This window comes from Calonectris borealis, chromosome 8 (genome assembly GCF_964195595.1).
Source record: "Calonectris borealis chromosome 8, bCalBor7.hap1.2, whole genome shotgun sequence".
NCBI lineage: Eukaryota > Metazoa > Chordata > Aves > Procellariiformes > Procellariidae > Calonectris > Calonectris borealis.
The window spans coordinates 21,428,048-21,446,351 of NC_134319.1; the positions used below are offsets into that span (position 1 = coordinate 21,428,048).

Sequence of the window (18,304 nt, forward strand, 5' to 3'; positions counted from 1 at the left end):
TGACAGAACCAGATAAGCATTAAATGCTAACTTAAGGATTCTAGTGTTCAGGCTTGAAACTAAATAGTAAAGAGATGAAATGCTGAATCTATCACATTCTGAATAAATCTTATGTTTTAACTCCAGGCTAAAAATGGTTAGTATCACCGAGCTGTAGGATTAATTCATGTAGCAGATAGAAATTCATGCTATTTTGCATAGTGAGATAGTGTAAAATGCTGTGTCACTTACCACGTACTTTGGCTATTGGGCCAAGTCTCTGGCTATGGGTCGCACTGTTCACGTCTGGTAGTGCTCTGCCCTAGCAGTGTCTGGCTCCCACCTTCCCATCCCATGGTCCGATGTCTGATTAGCACTGTGCTGGCCTTCTCTGCGGATCACTGATGTGAGATTTAATTTATCACACTAGCTGCCTCAGTGAAATCAATGTAAGAAAATGGATTCAGAATCATACTTAATTTGCAGGATAAATTGTAACAATTTACACCTTGTAAATGAGGAGCACACTAGGTAGATGTTTTTGTCAAGACCAAGCCATTCTTCTTTGATTTCTGCTGTCATGGCAGCCGAAGAGGGTGGCATTTGTGTTTCTTTTCAGTTGTGAAAAAGTAGATCTTAAACCTCTCTACTTGAGATGATGAAGTGTGGCATAATGCTGTCTTTAGACCTTAAGTCCAACCCTTGCCTCGACACAATACACAGTTTCTTTGGGGCTTTACAGGGTGATGTTTAAACCGCATATCCAGGCAGGGATGTAGAACAGAGTCTGCCTGTCCACATCACGTTGTGACTACACCGTGGAAGAAATTCGTAGTTCCTAGAAAAGGCAAGACAAAAACAAACTGTAAAAAAATGTCTTAAAGATATGAAGAACGAGGTAAGGGGAAGCTGCTGCAGCCAGGACTTCTAAGTCAGAGAAATTCCTTTACGTGTGTAGCCTAGCTCATTCCCATATAGGGACTTTTTTCTTGCAAAAGCAGAAAATGGATTCAACTGCCTTTCCTACTCTAAATCATCTAAAACTATTCACTGTTTTCAGTGTTCTGTGTGCATTCATTTTTGCTATTTGAAGGAAAGGCAATTAACTTGGGACATGCCCAAGATAGCGAATCCAGCTGCCTGTAATTCCTTTAAAGGTAATTTCCCCACATTTAAACTTTTAAACCTTTTCATTTCACATTTAAACCTTTTCATATTGAATACAGTGTTGGTAGTTGAAATTACCCTTGTCCATAGTTTGATTACTGGTCTGGCTAGCTAGTTGAATGTGGGCTTTTCAGTAAAGCAGAAACAATATTTTGCATTTTGTTCTTTGATTAATAACCAGTATTTCATTAATCTAGAAGTGCGGCAAGGAAAATCAGTGTAGAAATAAAGTCTAACTAAAAATGTTTATTCATCTGTGTATCGTGGAATGTGGAGAAAATCCATTGAGATGAAATTTTCAGTTTTACTAGCTAAGGAGTTTTTGGCTACTTTAAGAGCTGAAGGATTCTAGTATGTCAAACTGAATTGGGATCTGTGGTTTGTGAATTAAGCATTGGGCTCAGTTTCCGTGACCATTTCAGGCAGTGCTGCTTAGTTCGTTTCTGATGGCGGCAGCACGGCCAGCTGTTGCACTGGAACACTGTCCTCCCGGCATGGTTCAAGGTGGAAAGCCAAGACTTTCCACATGCTGCTCTGAATTTTGACATTTCTGCATTCTGCTGATAGCCCAAGCATTCCTTGGAAATCCTGGAAGTTAATCCTGGAATCCTGAAGTTCATACCAATGAAAGCACCAGCTCTGCAGAGAGCACGAGGAGCTATCCAACTTTATAGGGGTGTTGTATGAGGCAAAAACAATTTGCCTGACAGCAGAATACAAGGAAGAAGAGGAAGGTGTGCGGGACCTGAGTTGCAATGGAAACAGTACAAGGAGATTAACTTTTCCTGCTTGATGTTCCTTATTGGTGGTGTTTCTGCCTGACCTCCCTCCTGTTGCAGACAGTCGCTGTGCAGTCCCAGCAGATGAATTTGCACTGTAGCTGCAGAAGACGTACCTCGTTCTGTGACTGGGTGCCAGCCAGAACTGACACAGCTGATTAGTAAATGACAATAGGTAACAAAATTATTGAGAGGACTAGAAGACTCATTAAAGAGAGAGCCTCTGTCCACTTCCTCATTCCCATTAGCTGAAAAGTCACTTTGTGCATCTACAGTAATTAGAAGAAAATAATGTCTGTAGAGTAGCCCTCAAGGTTTTTGATCCTGGATTGCTGTGAAAGAGTTTATTCTCTGCAGAAGTCCTTTGGTTTAATTTCTTTCTCTGCTGCTGTATTTCTCTCTCCCTCACATGGTCACACAGAGGTTAGTTCCACAAGAAAAGATTGCAAGGTGACAGGCAAGAATCAGAAAGTTTGCGCTTTTGATTTCTGCTGTCTTCTCCCCATTCTGGTTTCCTCTGAGGTTATCAAAGCTTCTGTCAGAGTTTTCTCAGTTTTTCTGGCCAAATCTAATTTGTATAGTTGATTCTGCTTCAGTAAAGCCCTCTGTATTTTCCTTTTTAGATGCATTACTGTCAAGTGCTAGTGAAGAGGTGCCAGAGTCTGTAACTTCTCAGTCAATAAAAATATCTTCAGCAACACTTTAATTCTGGTCTAGAATTGCTGTTATTAATATTTCAGAAATTGTACTGAGTTATTAATTAAGAATAAAATTTAAATTTAGCCCTGGGGAATGATTTTCTGTGCTAAGTTAAATACCAACCTTGGTTCTGCAGTTCTGTTTGTCTGCAATACAATCACTTGATTTCAATCACTTTTGAAATGGTGACTTTACTAATATTTTTTAATGTTTACAATTCACATTTAGTTCTCAGAAGAGATTGGGAAACTTGAAGACAAAGTCGAATGTGCCAACAATGCTCTGAAAGCAGACTGGGACAGGTGGAAGCAAAACATGCAGTGTGATATGAGATCAACATTCACTAATGTGGCTGAGAATAATCTCCGTTATTATGAAGAGGTAAAACACTTTCTCATAGCAATGTTATTTTTTAATTGATTACGTCAGTGGAGAAGTGCATGGGTTGTCTGTAAAGAGGAATTTTTGCATTTTAGTTCAAACCTGTATTAACTTCAGAATCAGTTTTTGCGGGAAGAGGGAGGCAGTTTTCCTTAATTTGACACATTTCAAGGAAAACGTATTTTACTTGTGCCCAAGTGGTTGATCCCGAGTTCATCATCGACAGAGGGCACTCTTGTTTTACTAACCACAACAATGTGGAACATATTTTTCGGTTCAATGTCAGCTGCTCTATTGCAGTTTAGAAACTTTTTGCTGTAACTGCTTGAAGAAGTCCTCTGGAAAGCTCAAACTTGTGTAAATGATCTTGTATGAGGAAAACGTTTAAATGTGATTCCCTTTCAAACAGCACATTCAGGAAGTCCTCGTTGTTATTTCTCTAAGGAATTGTCTTTCGTGACATAATCAGACTTTACCAGGATAAAGAAGAATAATACAATTTTGAGAAGTCAGTATGAAAAGCTTATTGCACTTTTAAAAAAAAAAACAAATGCTGCAAGTGTATACAATTAATAAATTGAATCTTTTTATAATTGAAACTTACTACTTCAGAAAGCAAGAAAAGTGGTTGAAATTTGATTTTTATTTTCAACTCAAATGCCACGGCTAATATTCTTGGTAAGAATTCCCTTTTACAAGAATATATACTAAGAAAGAGAACTAGAAAACATGTAACAAAGTATGTTAAGCATTCTGAGAGGTTTCTTCATGGGGAACATGTTGTTGATTGAAGTGTGCATTTTGAAAATATTCCAGATGTCTTGAATTTTTTTTAAAGAATTTCTCCTTATTTTGGAAAAAAAATTGGAATACACTAAGCCATCTATTAATCATAAATTAGTAATTTTCACAGATATATGTTCATATCTGTAATTTCCAATCCTGTATTCTGAACTTTTCTGGATTGCCCGTTAGCCAATGACAGTGTCCTGATTTTACAAATCATTTTGTTAAAACATAATTGAAAAGACAGAGCTCTTGATCATCGAGTCTAATTAATTAACATACAGTCTGTGAGATGCACGGACATTGACAGTCTGTTGTTACATATTAAGATCAAAATATTTTCTGAAATCAGGCAACAAGCTTTTGGCATCCTCTCACATTTTCTTCAGTTATTGATGATCTCTGACTTCTATATTAGCAATACGTATGTTAAAATGATGCTAAATATATTGGAATATTTTGTTAATGAATGATTAGCTAAATTAAAACACAAAAATAATTCTTTGGTTCTCTTTCCTGTCTAGAAATGCTTTTTGCTGAATTAGAATTTTAATTCAGAATGCCAAAGCTTGTACTGTACATGAAATTACTATCATTAAGTCACAAACTGCAGAAAATGGTGCAGTTATCTCTGTAACTGCCAGTGGTTCTTCTTAAATAGCCTCTAAAATACTGGACAAATTGGTTTATACTGAGACATTATTCTTTGTTGGTGCTTTTCTTGAATATCGAAATCTGCATAAAATGTTTCTGCTGTTATATCTTGGTAGATCTAAATTTTAGAAAAAAGTACCTTATCTTACTGCAGCAGTTGCAATAATAGAAAACATTGTGCTAACTGTATCACTCCTTGTTTGCAAAGTGAGGGCTTACCAATTTTCTTCTGTTCTGTCAGAAAATCATTACCTAAATCCTGACATTCAAGAGAATTCGATAAAATTAATATTTAGATTGGGAGTTTTGATCTAAAATATGCATGTTTATTTGAGACTTGTGGTTAATGCTGATGGTTAATTATTGGAGAAGTGATTACTGTCAGAGGGCCTTATATTACAAACTACAGGTGTGTAATGCACTCCTGAAAACAGCAGAAAAAGAAGCCCTAGCATCTGCTTTCACTATTTGGAAGTGAAATTTCAGGAAGCGAATCTCAGAAACCTGAGAATCAGAATATGATTTTCATGCTTTCAGTAGAAAACAAAATCCTACCTTAAAGATAATAGTTTGAGTCTCATTCATTAAACTCATGCACAAACACAGTGCCTGTTACAGTGTTTTTCACTTGTTCAGTCTTTACTTGCATCATCAATGTTCTCTCTCATGTCCAAAGTTAAATTACTCATTCATGCTTTTGATGCACCATTTGATGCTTACTAAGACTTTTCTCGTTGTAGCATGCCTCATTTTATTTCTTGCCTTTTTTTCCCCAAAGCATGTTCTGTGCGTGCTCCCAGGCACCATGGATGCCATGGATATGATTCAGTTGCCCAGCTCTTCTGCCCATCTCCTATGAGGAATCATCTCCTGCTTTCTAACTCAGTCACTACCCACTTCTCCTCCTTTCCACAGCTTTCCCCCCGCGCCAGTTCAACTCCTATTCTTGCCTCTCCACGAGCAGTGTCCCATTCCCTTCTCTATGGCAGTGTTTCACTGTGCTCCTCATTATTCCCCAGTCTTGCTGACTTCATTTCTCAGGCGCACCTACCCAGGAGTCACTCCCAATAGTGGCCTTTCTCTGCATCCCTTACATTTCTGAGAACTACAGAGTAATGAGAGACAGACATCTCATGTTTTCTGGTGGCTTTTGCAGTAGAGAATCCAGTCCTTAAAGGCTGTATAAAATTAAAGCCAGTGTGATCAAGTACAACATAGCAGTGTGTCAAAGTACACTAGAATTTCTAAAATGTTATTTCCTCCTTGTCACAATATGGGGAAAGAGTATGATCTTACATTTGTTTGGATTTTTTTCTTAATTGTAGTTGCCTAAGGATTCTACTGTCAACTTGTCAAGCATCGCTTAACTAGCATAAAAAAGTATGTCTCCCTTAAGCTGAATTAATGTTCACGTTACATGGAGTGCTACTTTAATGTGTTACCTGTAATTATATTTCTCCAGATTTACTAATTCAAAACAAGTAGAGGTATTTCTGTAGCCTTCCAGTTTATTGACTATCTACATTTAATATAATTGAATAAGAAGCGTTCCTTTGTTTCTACAGCTGTGGAATCGCCAATCTCTTTGTGTGTCTCAATGCTGTGGTAACAAAGACACTAATTAAAGCCCAGTGTTGCAAATTTACAGGGTGCTCCTATGCAGACCTATGAGAATGAAGGCTTAAATATAATGTCATTTAGTAGCCAAGAATTACCGTGACTGACCAATCATTTGGTGTTGCTGTAGCTGGTCTCAAGAGTTCATAGGGTTCTCTACTTCCTTTACTTTGCTTCTGGAAAAGAGTTGAATACATACTTAAGTCTCTCTGTATTCCACAAAGGCTTAAAGCCAATAACATACTGTATTAATAATGACTGTGAGTGCATTGCTGAAATAGGGAGGATTTTCTGAAACAATATGAAAAGGTTTTAATTTTTAAAAATTCAGAACCTTACTCCTATTTCTGAAGTAAATAGCATTGATTTCTTTGCCTTACAGAGAAAAGTTCTTGAATGAAGTATGTGTTAACACCGTACCATTTATTTTATTCCTTTTCCCCGTGCCTTAGGTGTGACACTATTGTCTGAAATAGCACACCTTAGTCCAAAGACGTATCTGCCAAACAGTTGAAATCACAAACTGTCCACAGGGTGGAGCTTACAGCTGAGAAAGCTGATTGCCACCAGGAGTATTTTCATTAAGATAGGTATAGATACTCTGCAGAGCCCTAAAGACGCAGCATTACTAAAACCAAAACAAGTGGTGGTATTATTATTTAGCTAGCATGTCTGAAGTGTTCCTGGTACAAATTAGCAAAACCAAACCAGCAATGTCGAACTCTGGCTTCAAAGAGCAACTAAACATTTACTAAATTTTTCCTTTTGTTTTTCTCAAGTGTTTACTATAGTCTCTAGGATATTTACAGCACCAAAGAAAAAGAAACACTTTAATTTTTCTCAGCAAAGAACTTTGTTAACCTATTCTATTCAGAAAAAACACCGGAATAAGTGGCTAGATTTTGCAGCCCGATCCAAAGACTAATTAGACATTATAAATCCAGCAAATATACCAGAGTTTGGTTTTCCACTGCTCATGAAGCACTCTAGAAGATTGGGTTTTTTTCATAATGTAGGATGATATTTAATTAGTTTTGGCACTGAAAGAACATGTTTTTTTCTTGTGCATAGATGAGCCTTTGCTTTAAAGCGTAGCCTCTAATTTTATTTTTCTCATGTCAAACTAATCCTGTTAAACCTTTGCAGCTTAATCAGATAAAAAGCTGAAGTTATCTTTGATATGGTGAGATTCTTGTTCGTATTGACACAGCTTACTCTTTTCTAAAAATATAAATAATTTCCTGATTTTCTTAACTATTTCAAGCATAATTTAGTTTATTTCTGTGACCTACATTGTTGTACAGGCATAAATTGATCCAAAAGATTCATTAGGGCAAAACAATACTCCTTCCCCGCTACAGCAACTCCCCTCTAACTCCAAAGCTCTTATGTACCTCTACAAGCTGTAGAAAAATAGATTAGATTTGTTGTTTGCCCTAGAGGCCACTGTAGTGATGCATTTAACTAGTCATTTGTTTGTGTAGCAAAAAGTTAGCTGCTCATGCGTGTTGATCACATCCTACCTTAGCAATGCCTGGGAATTTAGCTAACAAATTTCATGTGATTTTCAAAAGCTCCCACATGGCTGAGCCAGTTTGTCTCTGTGCATGTCGCTGCAAAGCCAGGATCCATCTTTGAACCCTCATTCACTTAAACCATAAAAATTTCTTCTAAATACTTGTAGGAAGACTTTTTTTTTATAGTGGGAATCACTATTTCTATGCACTCTAGTTTTTGTTTCCTTGCACCAGAAACTATGAAAGTATTTTTTGTCTCTCTCTCTGACACACACAAGACTTCATTTTCAGATTCTACTCCAGAAAATGCCATCATAAATGACATTTTTAAGGTATCAACCACAGGAAACAGGGAACTGGAGCAGAAACACACGTGGCATGTTACCCACTGCTTCTATTATCATCCCTACTACACGTTCTATTTTTATATCTCCTTTTTAGTTAGATATGCAATTGTACTACATGAAAACCTTTTTGCTGTTTTTTCTAAAAATGATGTTGCAGAATAGATGTGTGACCTGCAGTAGTAATCAGAGTATTTTAGGTAAAGTAGCCGTATTTAAGCTCGTGCTATTTCATTTTTAGCCTTTTTTATGTCTTCTGCCGGGCTTTTACAAGTAATTGGATTATGAATTTCAATCCTATGCATGCACATTTAATTTCCTGGGTTTGGTTTTTCTTTTTCTTCCCTTTCTGTCTCCTTTGTGAAAGCTGGCTGATCCTCTATTTAGATCTCTGTTTTCAACCTCCCAGGAGAATGAAGTAAAATCATTCTGTAATAATGTTGAAGTATACATCACTAACGAAATGTCGTTTATGCAGTTCATGCTTCACAATATAAAAAGCTTGAGCCTAAGGCACAGAGACCTAGTTTTGTTTTGGTATGGTTAATTATAAAACTTGTCAGCTGTAGCAGCACTGTGATGTCTGACAGTGAAATGAGCCACCATTGCTCTTACATTTTGGAAAATGTGTTTTGGTTATACAAGTGAGGATAAATTAAAAACTGAGTAACTTGTGTAACTGAAAAAAGTGCTTTGCATCTTTGTCTGGAAAGACTTCAGTACATTGTATCTATCTGGTTAAGCAACATATTGTGATTGCATTTTAACGCGTGCAGTTTGGCGCAGTGTTGCAAAGATAACAGAAAGCCATTTTTACATTCCAGCCAGTGCTGATATATGTATTTTAATTCACATTACTGAAATTACAGAATGACAAAACACGGAGTTACATGGTATAAATTAAACTGTGGTTCAGAAAAAAAAACGTCAGTCATTGCCAACAAAAGACTCTTCAAGAAACAGTGATCGTTTCTTGTCCCACACCTAGAAAAAGCCTAGGAAAAAAGATGCCTTGCAGCTTTCTAGGATGGTAATCCAGGCTGGACTCTAGCAAACGGAAATCTGAGTCCGAGTGCCACAGTGAAGACACATTGCTAGCAGCTGCCTCACTGACATTTTAAAACCAAGATGCCACCTTCCAGTTCAAGCACCTCAGATAGATTCAGCTGCCAGTGTCACATGAAATAGAGGAGAATCTAATGATCAAACTTTGAAGGCTTTATACAAAAGGTAAAAAAGACCTTTTAAGTCAGAAATCAGTTCGCAACACTTGCAGATCACTGTTCATGCTAGTACTATTTTCATCGTTTCTCCCTGATTTTATATTTACCATTTCAAAATATCATTTCTCCAAAAAGTCAATGAAGAAAGCAGATTTCCACATGAATCTTATCTTGTTATTCCTCTCTTTTCACAGTAATTTAAACCTTAGATGTGCTCTGAACAGCAGCATAATGTTGTTGTGTGCAAAAGCAGCAGAAGTTAGTTGGGGATTTTGTCAGCAAGATCAGAAAAGAAAGATTGGGGGAGTAGATTCATGGTTTTCGTAGTCTAGGACAATATATGAATAACAGGAACAGTCTCTAACATGCCTGATAATGACCAAGAGCCTATGCAGAAATAAGCTCCCGCATACTTTTTTCTTTGTGATCTCTTAGGTCAGTCAGCTGTTTTAACCTCTCACATTATCTTGCAGACCCACATCTTCTACTTTTTTATGTCTTCAGATTCATAATCGCTGCTGACTTTTGTTCGCTTCGTCTTGTTACTTTTGTCACCCATAATTTTATGGGTATCCCTAGTTCTGCGTCATGGATTCCCCCAACTCCGGTCATCCTGTGTGTCTTCTTCATTTTGCTCTTTGAGCTTATACTTTAACATTATTCATGACTATCAGATCCTCCCACTCGTCTGCTTGCACATAGATATGCAATAATACCAGGACCTAGGCTCTTTAATGTAATATGATTAAATCTGCATATTTAACAGCAGAGTTTTTAAGTCATTCACTAGAAATGTCTAATAAGACAGAGGCAGGTGGCTCTAAGTTCAAGCAGCATGAATGCTAGCGTATTTTCCGTGTCTTCTAAGCAATGACAGATGGATGCTAGATACTTCATTGTAGCTGGGCATAGCAAGTGACTGTGGCTTGAATACTTATGACAAAAGTTTTCACTTAGGAAATTATGCTGTTTTCAGGGTACTGATTTAATTCAAAGTTCAGATAAATGGAGTATGCTGTCCAGGTTTTAATTTAAAGAAGATATTTCCTGAGAAATTTCAGAAGACTTATTTATTGTGAATATTTCAGATTCTTCATGAAAAAAATTGTGTACAGTAAGTAGTAAATAAGCTGCATTGTCAAGACCAATAGGTATGAGTGTGTAAGTCAAAATTTTATTAGAACATTTCCATTTCAACGTTTTTTTTTCAATAGCATAAAAACAATAAAATTATTGCATGAATTTGCCTGCCCTGTTCTAATGACAGACTTGAAATAGTGGAAAGCTGGTACTTTGGGTAACAAGCATCAGCACACCATGGGTTACCTAGTGATAGCCTTGCCATGACTCTCAATACTAATCTATGATTTATACTCGTTTGCCAAGCTGCCAACACTCATTTAAGCAAAATTGAACCAAAGTCATTTGGGGATATTTTTCTTTTTTTTTCATTTTACTGCCTACAGTCTTGGTGCTTCAAATTAAAAAATCAGTTTGTACAATTATAAATACATTTTTCCATGAGGAGAGAAATGCCATTTGTTGGAAGCATGACAATTTCCGCACCCCCCACCCCCTGCCTTTCTGGTCCCATTTCTTGCCTATTACTTAGGGGAAAAATGAATTCTCTGTGTGTATAAAAAAAAACTGTTTTAATTTAACTTGGAAAGAAAATTGGGTATACAATAGGAATCCACAGAGATTACAAGGGAACTGTGCCTGACAGTGCGCTTTCTATTTGGAAGAGATCTTTGCCTGTAACTAAAGGGAGAGATTAAAGAAGAGCATAATTAATGTTAGCATCTTCCATGCTAACACATACAATTACGATGCTCACACTGTGCGCTTGTCATTATGTAAAAGTGACCTTTACAGCTCACTCAGCGTGTTGGCTAACATTTTGCATATCACTGAGCTGCCTAGGAAACCATATTTGGCTCTTACCATAGTCCCACAAAAGCAGCTTGTGACAATGCATATGTATTCTGCTTTTTTTTCTTCTTCTTTTTCTCCTTGGCTACCAGTTTTACAGAAATCTATCTGCTACATTCATATGTATCTGTGTGTTTTTTTTAAGTGCCTTGCTACATGGGAGTCCTTCCTAGCATCTCAAACAGTGGATCTTCATGTGGAAGAAGATTCTGAAGATAGGCTTTGAATAATATCTCTGCTCGATCTCTGCCTTTTCCATGCAGTTTCTCCCAACCAAAGAAGTGCTTTACATGAGATCAGATACATTTTTAAATTTAACTGTTAAAAATCAGTGAAATGCAGGAAACCAGCTTATTGAAAACTCAGGTATTCTAGTCCTGAAATACATTTTGGAACATGCTATATATTGCTTTATATTGCTTAGCTGTGATTTTACATATTTTTATGCAAGTGTTTGCATATAATTGTTTTCATAAATATTGCATAATTTGGATATAAAGTATTTTAAATATGTAAAAATAGCTCCATTTTAATAAAAAGTTTAATAAGGAAAGCTTGTCTTCCTTCTGTATCCTAGTATTTAAGAAGTATTTTCGTATTTTAGCGTGCTGCTTATATTCTGTTTGTTGAGTAGTTTCTTGTACTTGTAAAATTACTTAGCGTAGGCTTCAAGGAGCTCTATAGGATTATTTTAATAGGTTGTGCTAGTCACTCGATGGCAACAGGGTACGGAAAGATGCCGAACATGTTCTGTGAGTTTAATGCTGCTGTAAAGTACTGTTAATTCAGTTTTCAGTTTGCAGTATTTACATGTCTATTAAACATCTTCAATTTAACATTTTTTAAAGGATAAAGAAAAAACTGACAGTTCATGAAACAGACTGTTTCTACAATGATACAATGTTAGTCGCAGCACTGATCCTGCCAACACAAGATCTTCCATTTGAAGTTTGCAGGATCAAACCTTTTACTCCCATGGCTGACCCTCCTGTAATCCTTAACTTCCTCCCTCTTTGGATAGCCAGTGTGGAAGAGAAAGAGATAAGAAAGGAAAAGAGAGTTTTGCATTAAAATGATTAGCTGATTCACTCATGTAAGATGCATTAAAGTATTCCAGCCATTGAATTATTCCACCCAAAAGGTCTGTCAGTCTGCACTTGTAATTCCTGCAGTTGTTCTCCCTGGTAGTTAAGGTCTGAGCAAGCCTAAGTCTGAGTATGGAAGGAATGCGGTGCAGGACTTGGAGACAGCCCAACACCAGCTCTGGCCTTGCAGAACAGCAGAGCTTGTCCAAGCTGGACAAGTCATTTTGTGGCTTTGATTTTAAGAAATTTAGATTGCAGGTGAGACCTGGAATATCAGCACGGCCTTTTCAGCAATGCAAGGAAGACTACTCTCATGCTGCTCCCATGATGTATTAATGAAAGCTCAGCTCTTTTTTTTTTCAGCTATACAATAGCAGTTAAGATGCTTCTGAAATACTGCAGGAAGCATGCATTTCTCCCACCTTGGACAATTTACAGACGAGAGGCGAGTCCGTGTTAGGAGGAAGGCAGTGCGGTGCCAAAGGGCTGTGCCATGCAGTGTCTGGTCCAGCAGTGCTGGCAGTGGATGCTTGCAGGAGGCATGGAAGGACGTGGCTGGACTATGCTCTTTTCCCATTGTATCCTTCCCGCTGATTTTTTTTTTAACATCAGAGCTTCTATCAATGTGCTTAATAGCCCTTAATGCCTTTCCCTGTGCTTTATTTTCTTTTTTTCTATCTAAAATTTTAGTATTTACCGTGCTGAATATCAATGGATTCCACAATTTAATTTGCAGGAAAAATCAATTCATTTTGTGATTTCCTAAACCAGCTACCCAATAATTTCAGGTAATGCCCTCTGCCTCTTAAATTGTGAGAAGAGATGAACAATTGCTTCCTATTTGTCTTCCCTGTGCCACTCAAGAATTTACAAACCTCTAGTGTGTCTTCCAAGCGCTGCCTCTTTTCCCAGAGGAAAAGCCGTAGCTTAATATCATCTTGTACAAAAGGCATTTCACATCTGTGCTCGTTGTTATTGCTTTTCTCTGTATTTTCTAGTTCTGCCGCAACTGGTGTTCAAAATGCAGGCACCCCAGAAATGTACGTCTTGTCATAATTATGCTTTGATTTTTTTCATCATTCTTTCCTACTAATTCCTAATTTATTTTTTAAAGTACCACTGAATGCTGAGCTGCTATTCCATAGAACTGTCCACTAACATTAAGAGCTATTCTGAAGGTTACTAAATAATTTAATTTCCATCAGTGTGTATATATAGGAGAATTGGCTTTTCCCCAGCAAGCATTAATTTGCATTTATTAATACCCAGTTTTGCCTGCTGTTTTTAGCTCCTAATCTCTCAGTAGTGTACGGTCCTATAAACAGGATTTCAACAAGATAGGCAGCAGTAACACTCTGAATACCAGATAAGCGAAAGTTCAAGAAATTGAGCTTGAACAGGTTTACCTGGAAGGATATGAATGTTTAAGTGTTTAAAATTTAAAAAATTAAATACCATGCCTCTAGTTTTGGCTCCCCTAATAAAATGTAATGTCTGGTTAGCTGAGATGGGGAATGCCAATGTGTGTTGCATTGATTTTAACTGTATATTCTGCCGGAGCACAAAGCTGCTCTCTGAGGTGTTTGGAAATCAGAAGCACCAGCGGAGATTTTGCATCCTTGGTAAAAACGTAGGCTGTGGGTCGTTATGTTCATGATTTATTTTTAATTTCTTTTCCTCTTTAGCTAGGCCATAACTTATGGGGGAAAGACTTTAGTAATCAGTTATATAGAGGCTTTCTTGTGACCGTGTTGTTATTTTTCTGATTTTCTAGTAGCACTATCATGCAAAATGAAGGTCTATTGTTAAGTACAATCAAACATTGTCCTTTCTGTGTCGTGCAAATGCTTCTGAAACTTATAGTTTTAGAAAGTCTATTGTATATTTAGACCTATTTCCAAAGATTTTTGTTTTACGGAGTCTCACCTTCCTTAGGTTAATGCTTAGAAAGTGCTTAAACTATTCGATTACTCAAAATCAATCTGCCTATTCTTACTGGATTTCCTTTCTGCTGTTTTCAGATAGCTTTGTACAGCTTGTTAGAGCCCAACTACTTTAAATAATTCCTGAAGTGCCAGAAGTCTGACTAGGAATTCAACTTTCAGCTGCTTACAGCTAAGAGCTTCTGTCTAGAGGCCTCGACTTTCTTCTGCAGATTTGCAGACTGAAATTAATTGAACTCTTAAAAGGCAAATCTGATCTTCAAGAAAAGAAACCAGTGTAAAAATGGTGCAATGTTTTAGTGTGTCTGTCTGCAGAGAGCATGAAACAACAGCTCTGAGTGGTAGAAGGTTTCCCATCCAATTCTGTGTGGTTTTTGTTCTCAAATTCAGGTGAGATCACTTTAAAAACATTAGTGTTTTATTGTAAAATAGAAAATTCAAACTGCACCTGCAGTTTTCTAGCTAGATAATCACCACTTGTAGAATACAGAACCAGCACAGCTTATCAACTTCCTCAGGCAGCCAGAGACAACATGACTGAGTGTGTTTTCTTGGCTCAACAACTCCATTTTTCGCAGTGACGCCCTTTCTGCCCAGTGTCAGAGATGGGGCCGTTGGCAGGTAGTCACGAGTTACTGGTCAAATACTTTCAAAGTGCCCATTACAGCGTTCTGAATTTATGTACAGGTACTTCGAAAACACAAGTCAAATAAATATTTAAAAGAAAGAAAAGGGGCCTCCTTTTGCTCAGAGTTCAGTGTGCAAACAACCAGCTTCCTCAGAGAGAAGTGTGATTGCACAGTTTGCAGGGCTCCAAGGTTTAGTCATTGTGGTCTGTGTCTTGACCATAAAAAGGAAACAATTCCAAGACAGAAGAAAAGGTCAGTTGTTGAGAACATGCTGCCTCTTTTTATGTTAGTGGTTCATACCTAGCGCCTGTAAACAATGCATTTCTCTCTCTTGTTAGACTTGTTAGAAAACACATACGAAGACAAGAACAAAAAGCTGTCACCAGTGCAAATTGCCAGTAATAAAGGTAAAACAGAGGTGGCTTGTATGGGTAAGACATCAGTGGCTCTAAGCACTGAATGATTTTAAATGATTGCCTGGTGCAGACTCCATCGCTTAACAAGCTGCAAGTGATCTGTGGAAAGACACATGTCCAGAGAAAAAGGAAATAAATACGGGCATAAAAAAATAGCTGCTGGCCCCTGCTGCTGTCAACCTGCACCCAAAGTAGTGACTTTTCAAAAGGATTTGGACTTTACATATTGAAATTCTTTCATTTGCCTGATAGCTATGGGCAGGATTTCACTGATAGTGTCACTAAAATAAGGGCAATGCTGGCATAAATTAATTCTGAAACCAACCTCCCATCAGGAGCTTCGCAGGCCGGGAGGAATAACAAGGGGTTTTCTTTCATATGCCCAACTCACACTTTAATATTACATATCAGCACTGCCCACTATATTGCACAAACAATCCCTTGCAGCTTAGTGAAGAATGGATGAGGGCAGAGGTGTATGCAATAGGCTTCTCTGATATGTTTTACGTTCACTCAAAGAAAATGACTAAATAAACTTTTTCTGACAAATGGAAGAGCTCCTACCTGGTAGCTGGTGGGGCTGACTCGAGTGACTAGAGGATCAAATTGTACAGCCTTAGCAGAAAGCACTTGGACAGCAAAACGTTCATAAAGCACTGCACAGCTTTGAAGCTTTTACTGTGTGAACCCGTTATGAACTGTTCATTGGCTTTCTGTGGCCTTGACTCTAGTCCTGCCATCATCGTGGAGAGAGAAAAGCCTTATCTATGCAATCCCACAGAGGCAGCTTATTGAATACAGAATGATTAAAAGAAATGCTGGCCAACAAACCAAACTTTAAACTCCTTCAGGAAACCTACTGTGTTGCTTTTCCAAGCTGCACCAATGTTTGGGTGAAACCCCACTCTTGGCAGTGGCTCAGCCTTTCTGGGAGGAACAGAGAGGTGACAGCTCATCCAAACCTGAAAGGGACAGCCACAAACTTTCAGTGGATTTGGGAGGTTTTGGGGACCTGAAAAGTGAAGGTACTTCCTGTTTTAGGTAAGATACACAATTAAAGAAATGCAGAACTGTAAAAGGATGTCCTTGTTTAAAATATGATTGGAAAAATTATCAAAAACCATTATATTAGTTTTCCTACAGGCAAAAAGTCATACGTTGAGTTTTAAAGTTGACATGACACTGATTTTTCAGCAGGAATAATTCCTTTGATAATTGTATTGCTTAGAAGGTTAGAATAGAATCACAGAATCATAGAATCATTAAGGTTGGAAAAGACCTCTAAGATCATCGAGTCCAACCGTCAACCCAACACCACCATGCCCACTACACCATGTCCCTAAGCGCCTCAGCTACACGTCTTTTAAATACCTCCAGGGATGGTGACTCCACCACTTCCCTGGGCAGCCTGTTCCAAGGCCTGACCACTCTTCAGTAAAGAAATCTCTCCTGGTGTCCAGCCTAAACCTCCCTGGGCGCAACTTGAGGCCATTTCCTCTTGTCCTATCGCTACTTACTTGGGAGAAAAGACCAACACCCACCTCGCTACAACCTCCTTTCAGGTAGTTGTAGAGCGCGATGAGGTCTCCCCTCAGCCTCCTCTTCTCCAGACTAAACAGCCCCAGTTCCCTCAGCCGCTCCTCATAAGACTTGTGCTCCAGGCCCTTCACCAGCTTTGTTGCCCTTCTCTGGACACGCTCCAGCACCTCCATGTCCTTCTTGTAGCGAGGGGCCCAAAAGTGAACACAGTGTTCGCGGTGTGGTCTCACCAGTGCCGAGTACAGGGGCACGATCACCTCCCTGCTCCTGCTGGCCACACTATTTCTGATACAGGCCAGGATGCCATTGGCCTTCTTGGCCACCTGGGCACACTGCCGGCTCATGTTCAGCCGGCTGTCAACCAGCACCCCCAGGTCCTTTTCCTCTGGGCAGATTTCCAGCCGCTCTTCCCCAAGCCTGTAGCGTTGCCTGGGGTTGTTGTGGCCGAAGTGCAGGACCCAGCACTTGGCCTTGTTGAACCTCATACAGTTGGCCTCGGCCCATCGATCCAGCCTGTCCAGGTCCCTCTGCAGAGCCTTCCTACCCTCCAGCAGATCAACACTCCCGCCCAGCTTGGTGTTGTCTGCAAACTTACTGAGGGAGCACTCGATCCCCTCGTCCAGATCATTGATAAAGATCTTGAACAGGACCGGCCCCAGTACTGAGCCCTGGGGAACATGGCTCGTGACCAGCTGCCAACTGGATTTAACTCCGTTCACCACAACTCTCTGGGCCCGGCCGTCCAGCCAGTTTTTTACCCAGCGAAGAGTGCACCTGTCTAGGCCGTGAGCCGCCAGCTTCTCTAGGAGAATGCCGTGGGATGAATGCCGTTAGTTAAGGAATAAGCATTATTATGTCTGCATTAATCATTAACCAAGAGTTGCCAGTAAGCCATTAACCGTGAAAGCCAAACTAAGAAACTTCCTTGGAATCCAGGCAACGTTGATGATGTGCTGTGGGGAAGATTCACTGTTCTTTAAGTAATTGTTATAACACTATGTCAGCTTAAAGAGCAACTGAATTGCCTTTTTGAATTAACTTCTTTAATCAAAAAATAAATGGTTGCAATGTTACAATGTGATTTTTTTTTTTTATAAAAGTAAAGCATCTCACCAAGCTCTTTTGCAAAAGAAATAAGATGGTGGTTTTTTTTTTATTATTTGTACTCTGGAATTGTGTTCATTTAAATAACAAATTAAGCTTTCACCAGGAGGTAAAAAAGTAGTATGTAAAATGAGAGCTGAGCAAGAAGTTCCATACGTGTACAACTATAACAAAGCTCCTTACTTCTAAGAGGAGACTGTTTTTTCACTCGGGTGCTGTTGGGTTACAAGAGAAAGCCAGAGTTGCCTTGAACATCTGCACCTCCTGCCCAAGAGCCCATAAGAATTGCTTGGGCCTCACAAAGCTGGTAGTGAGCCCTTAAGGCTGGCAGGGACGACCTAAATGAGCAGAAGCTCATTGAAGTTTCAGAATCGCTAGTGCTTTTTCATCTCTTTTTACTGCTTGATATTTCAATATACACAGCACAGGAGTCCAGAGTTTCTATCTAATAAAAGCAAAAGAGGGAAGTTTATGAAGGTCCCTTTCAACCTAGAAAGTGTTCTATAAGTC

The 18,304-nt window shown here is 38.7% G+C and overlaps 1 protein-coding gene across 4 annotated transcripts in view; it reads left to right on the top strand.

Annotated features, from left to right (window-relative positions):
• Positions 1-16,565, top strand: part of SNX7 (sorting nexin 7) — a 34,513-nt gene extending 17,948 nt beyond the window's left edge. Inside the window, exons 8-10 of one of the 4 annotated variants that reach the window (XR_012674514.1) lie at positions 2,853-3,005; positions 10,123-10,260; positions 11,224-11,619. Coding sequence is in view for 3 of the 4 variants with exons in the window: in XM_075156376.1 (XP_075012477.1) it covers positions 2,853-3,005; positions 5,224-5,304 (234 nt within the window). In the remaining variant the exon portion in view is untranslated. Of the gene's footprint in view, positions 1-2,852; positions 3,006-5,223; positions 5,788-10,122; positions 10,261-11,223; positions 11,629-14,184 lie in introns of those variants that run through there. The other 3 variants (XM_075156377.1, XM_075156376.1, XM_075156375.1) reach the window with 3 other exon arrangements.
• Positions 16,566-18,304: the final 1,739 nt, after the last annotated feature.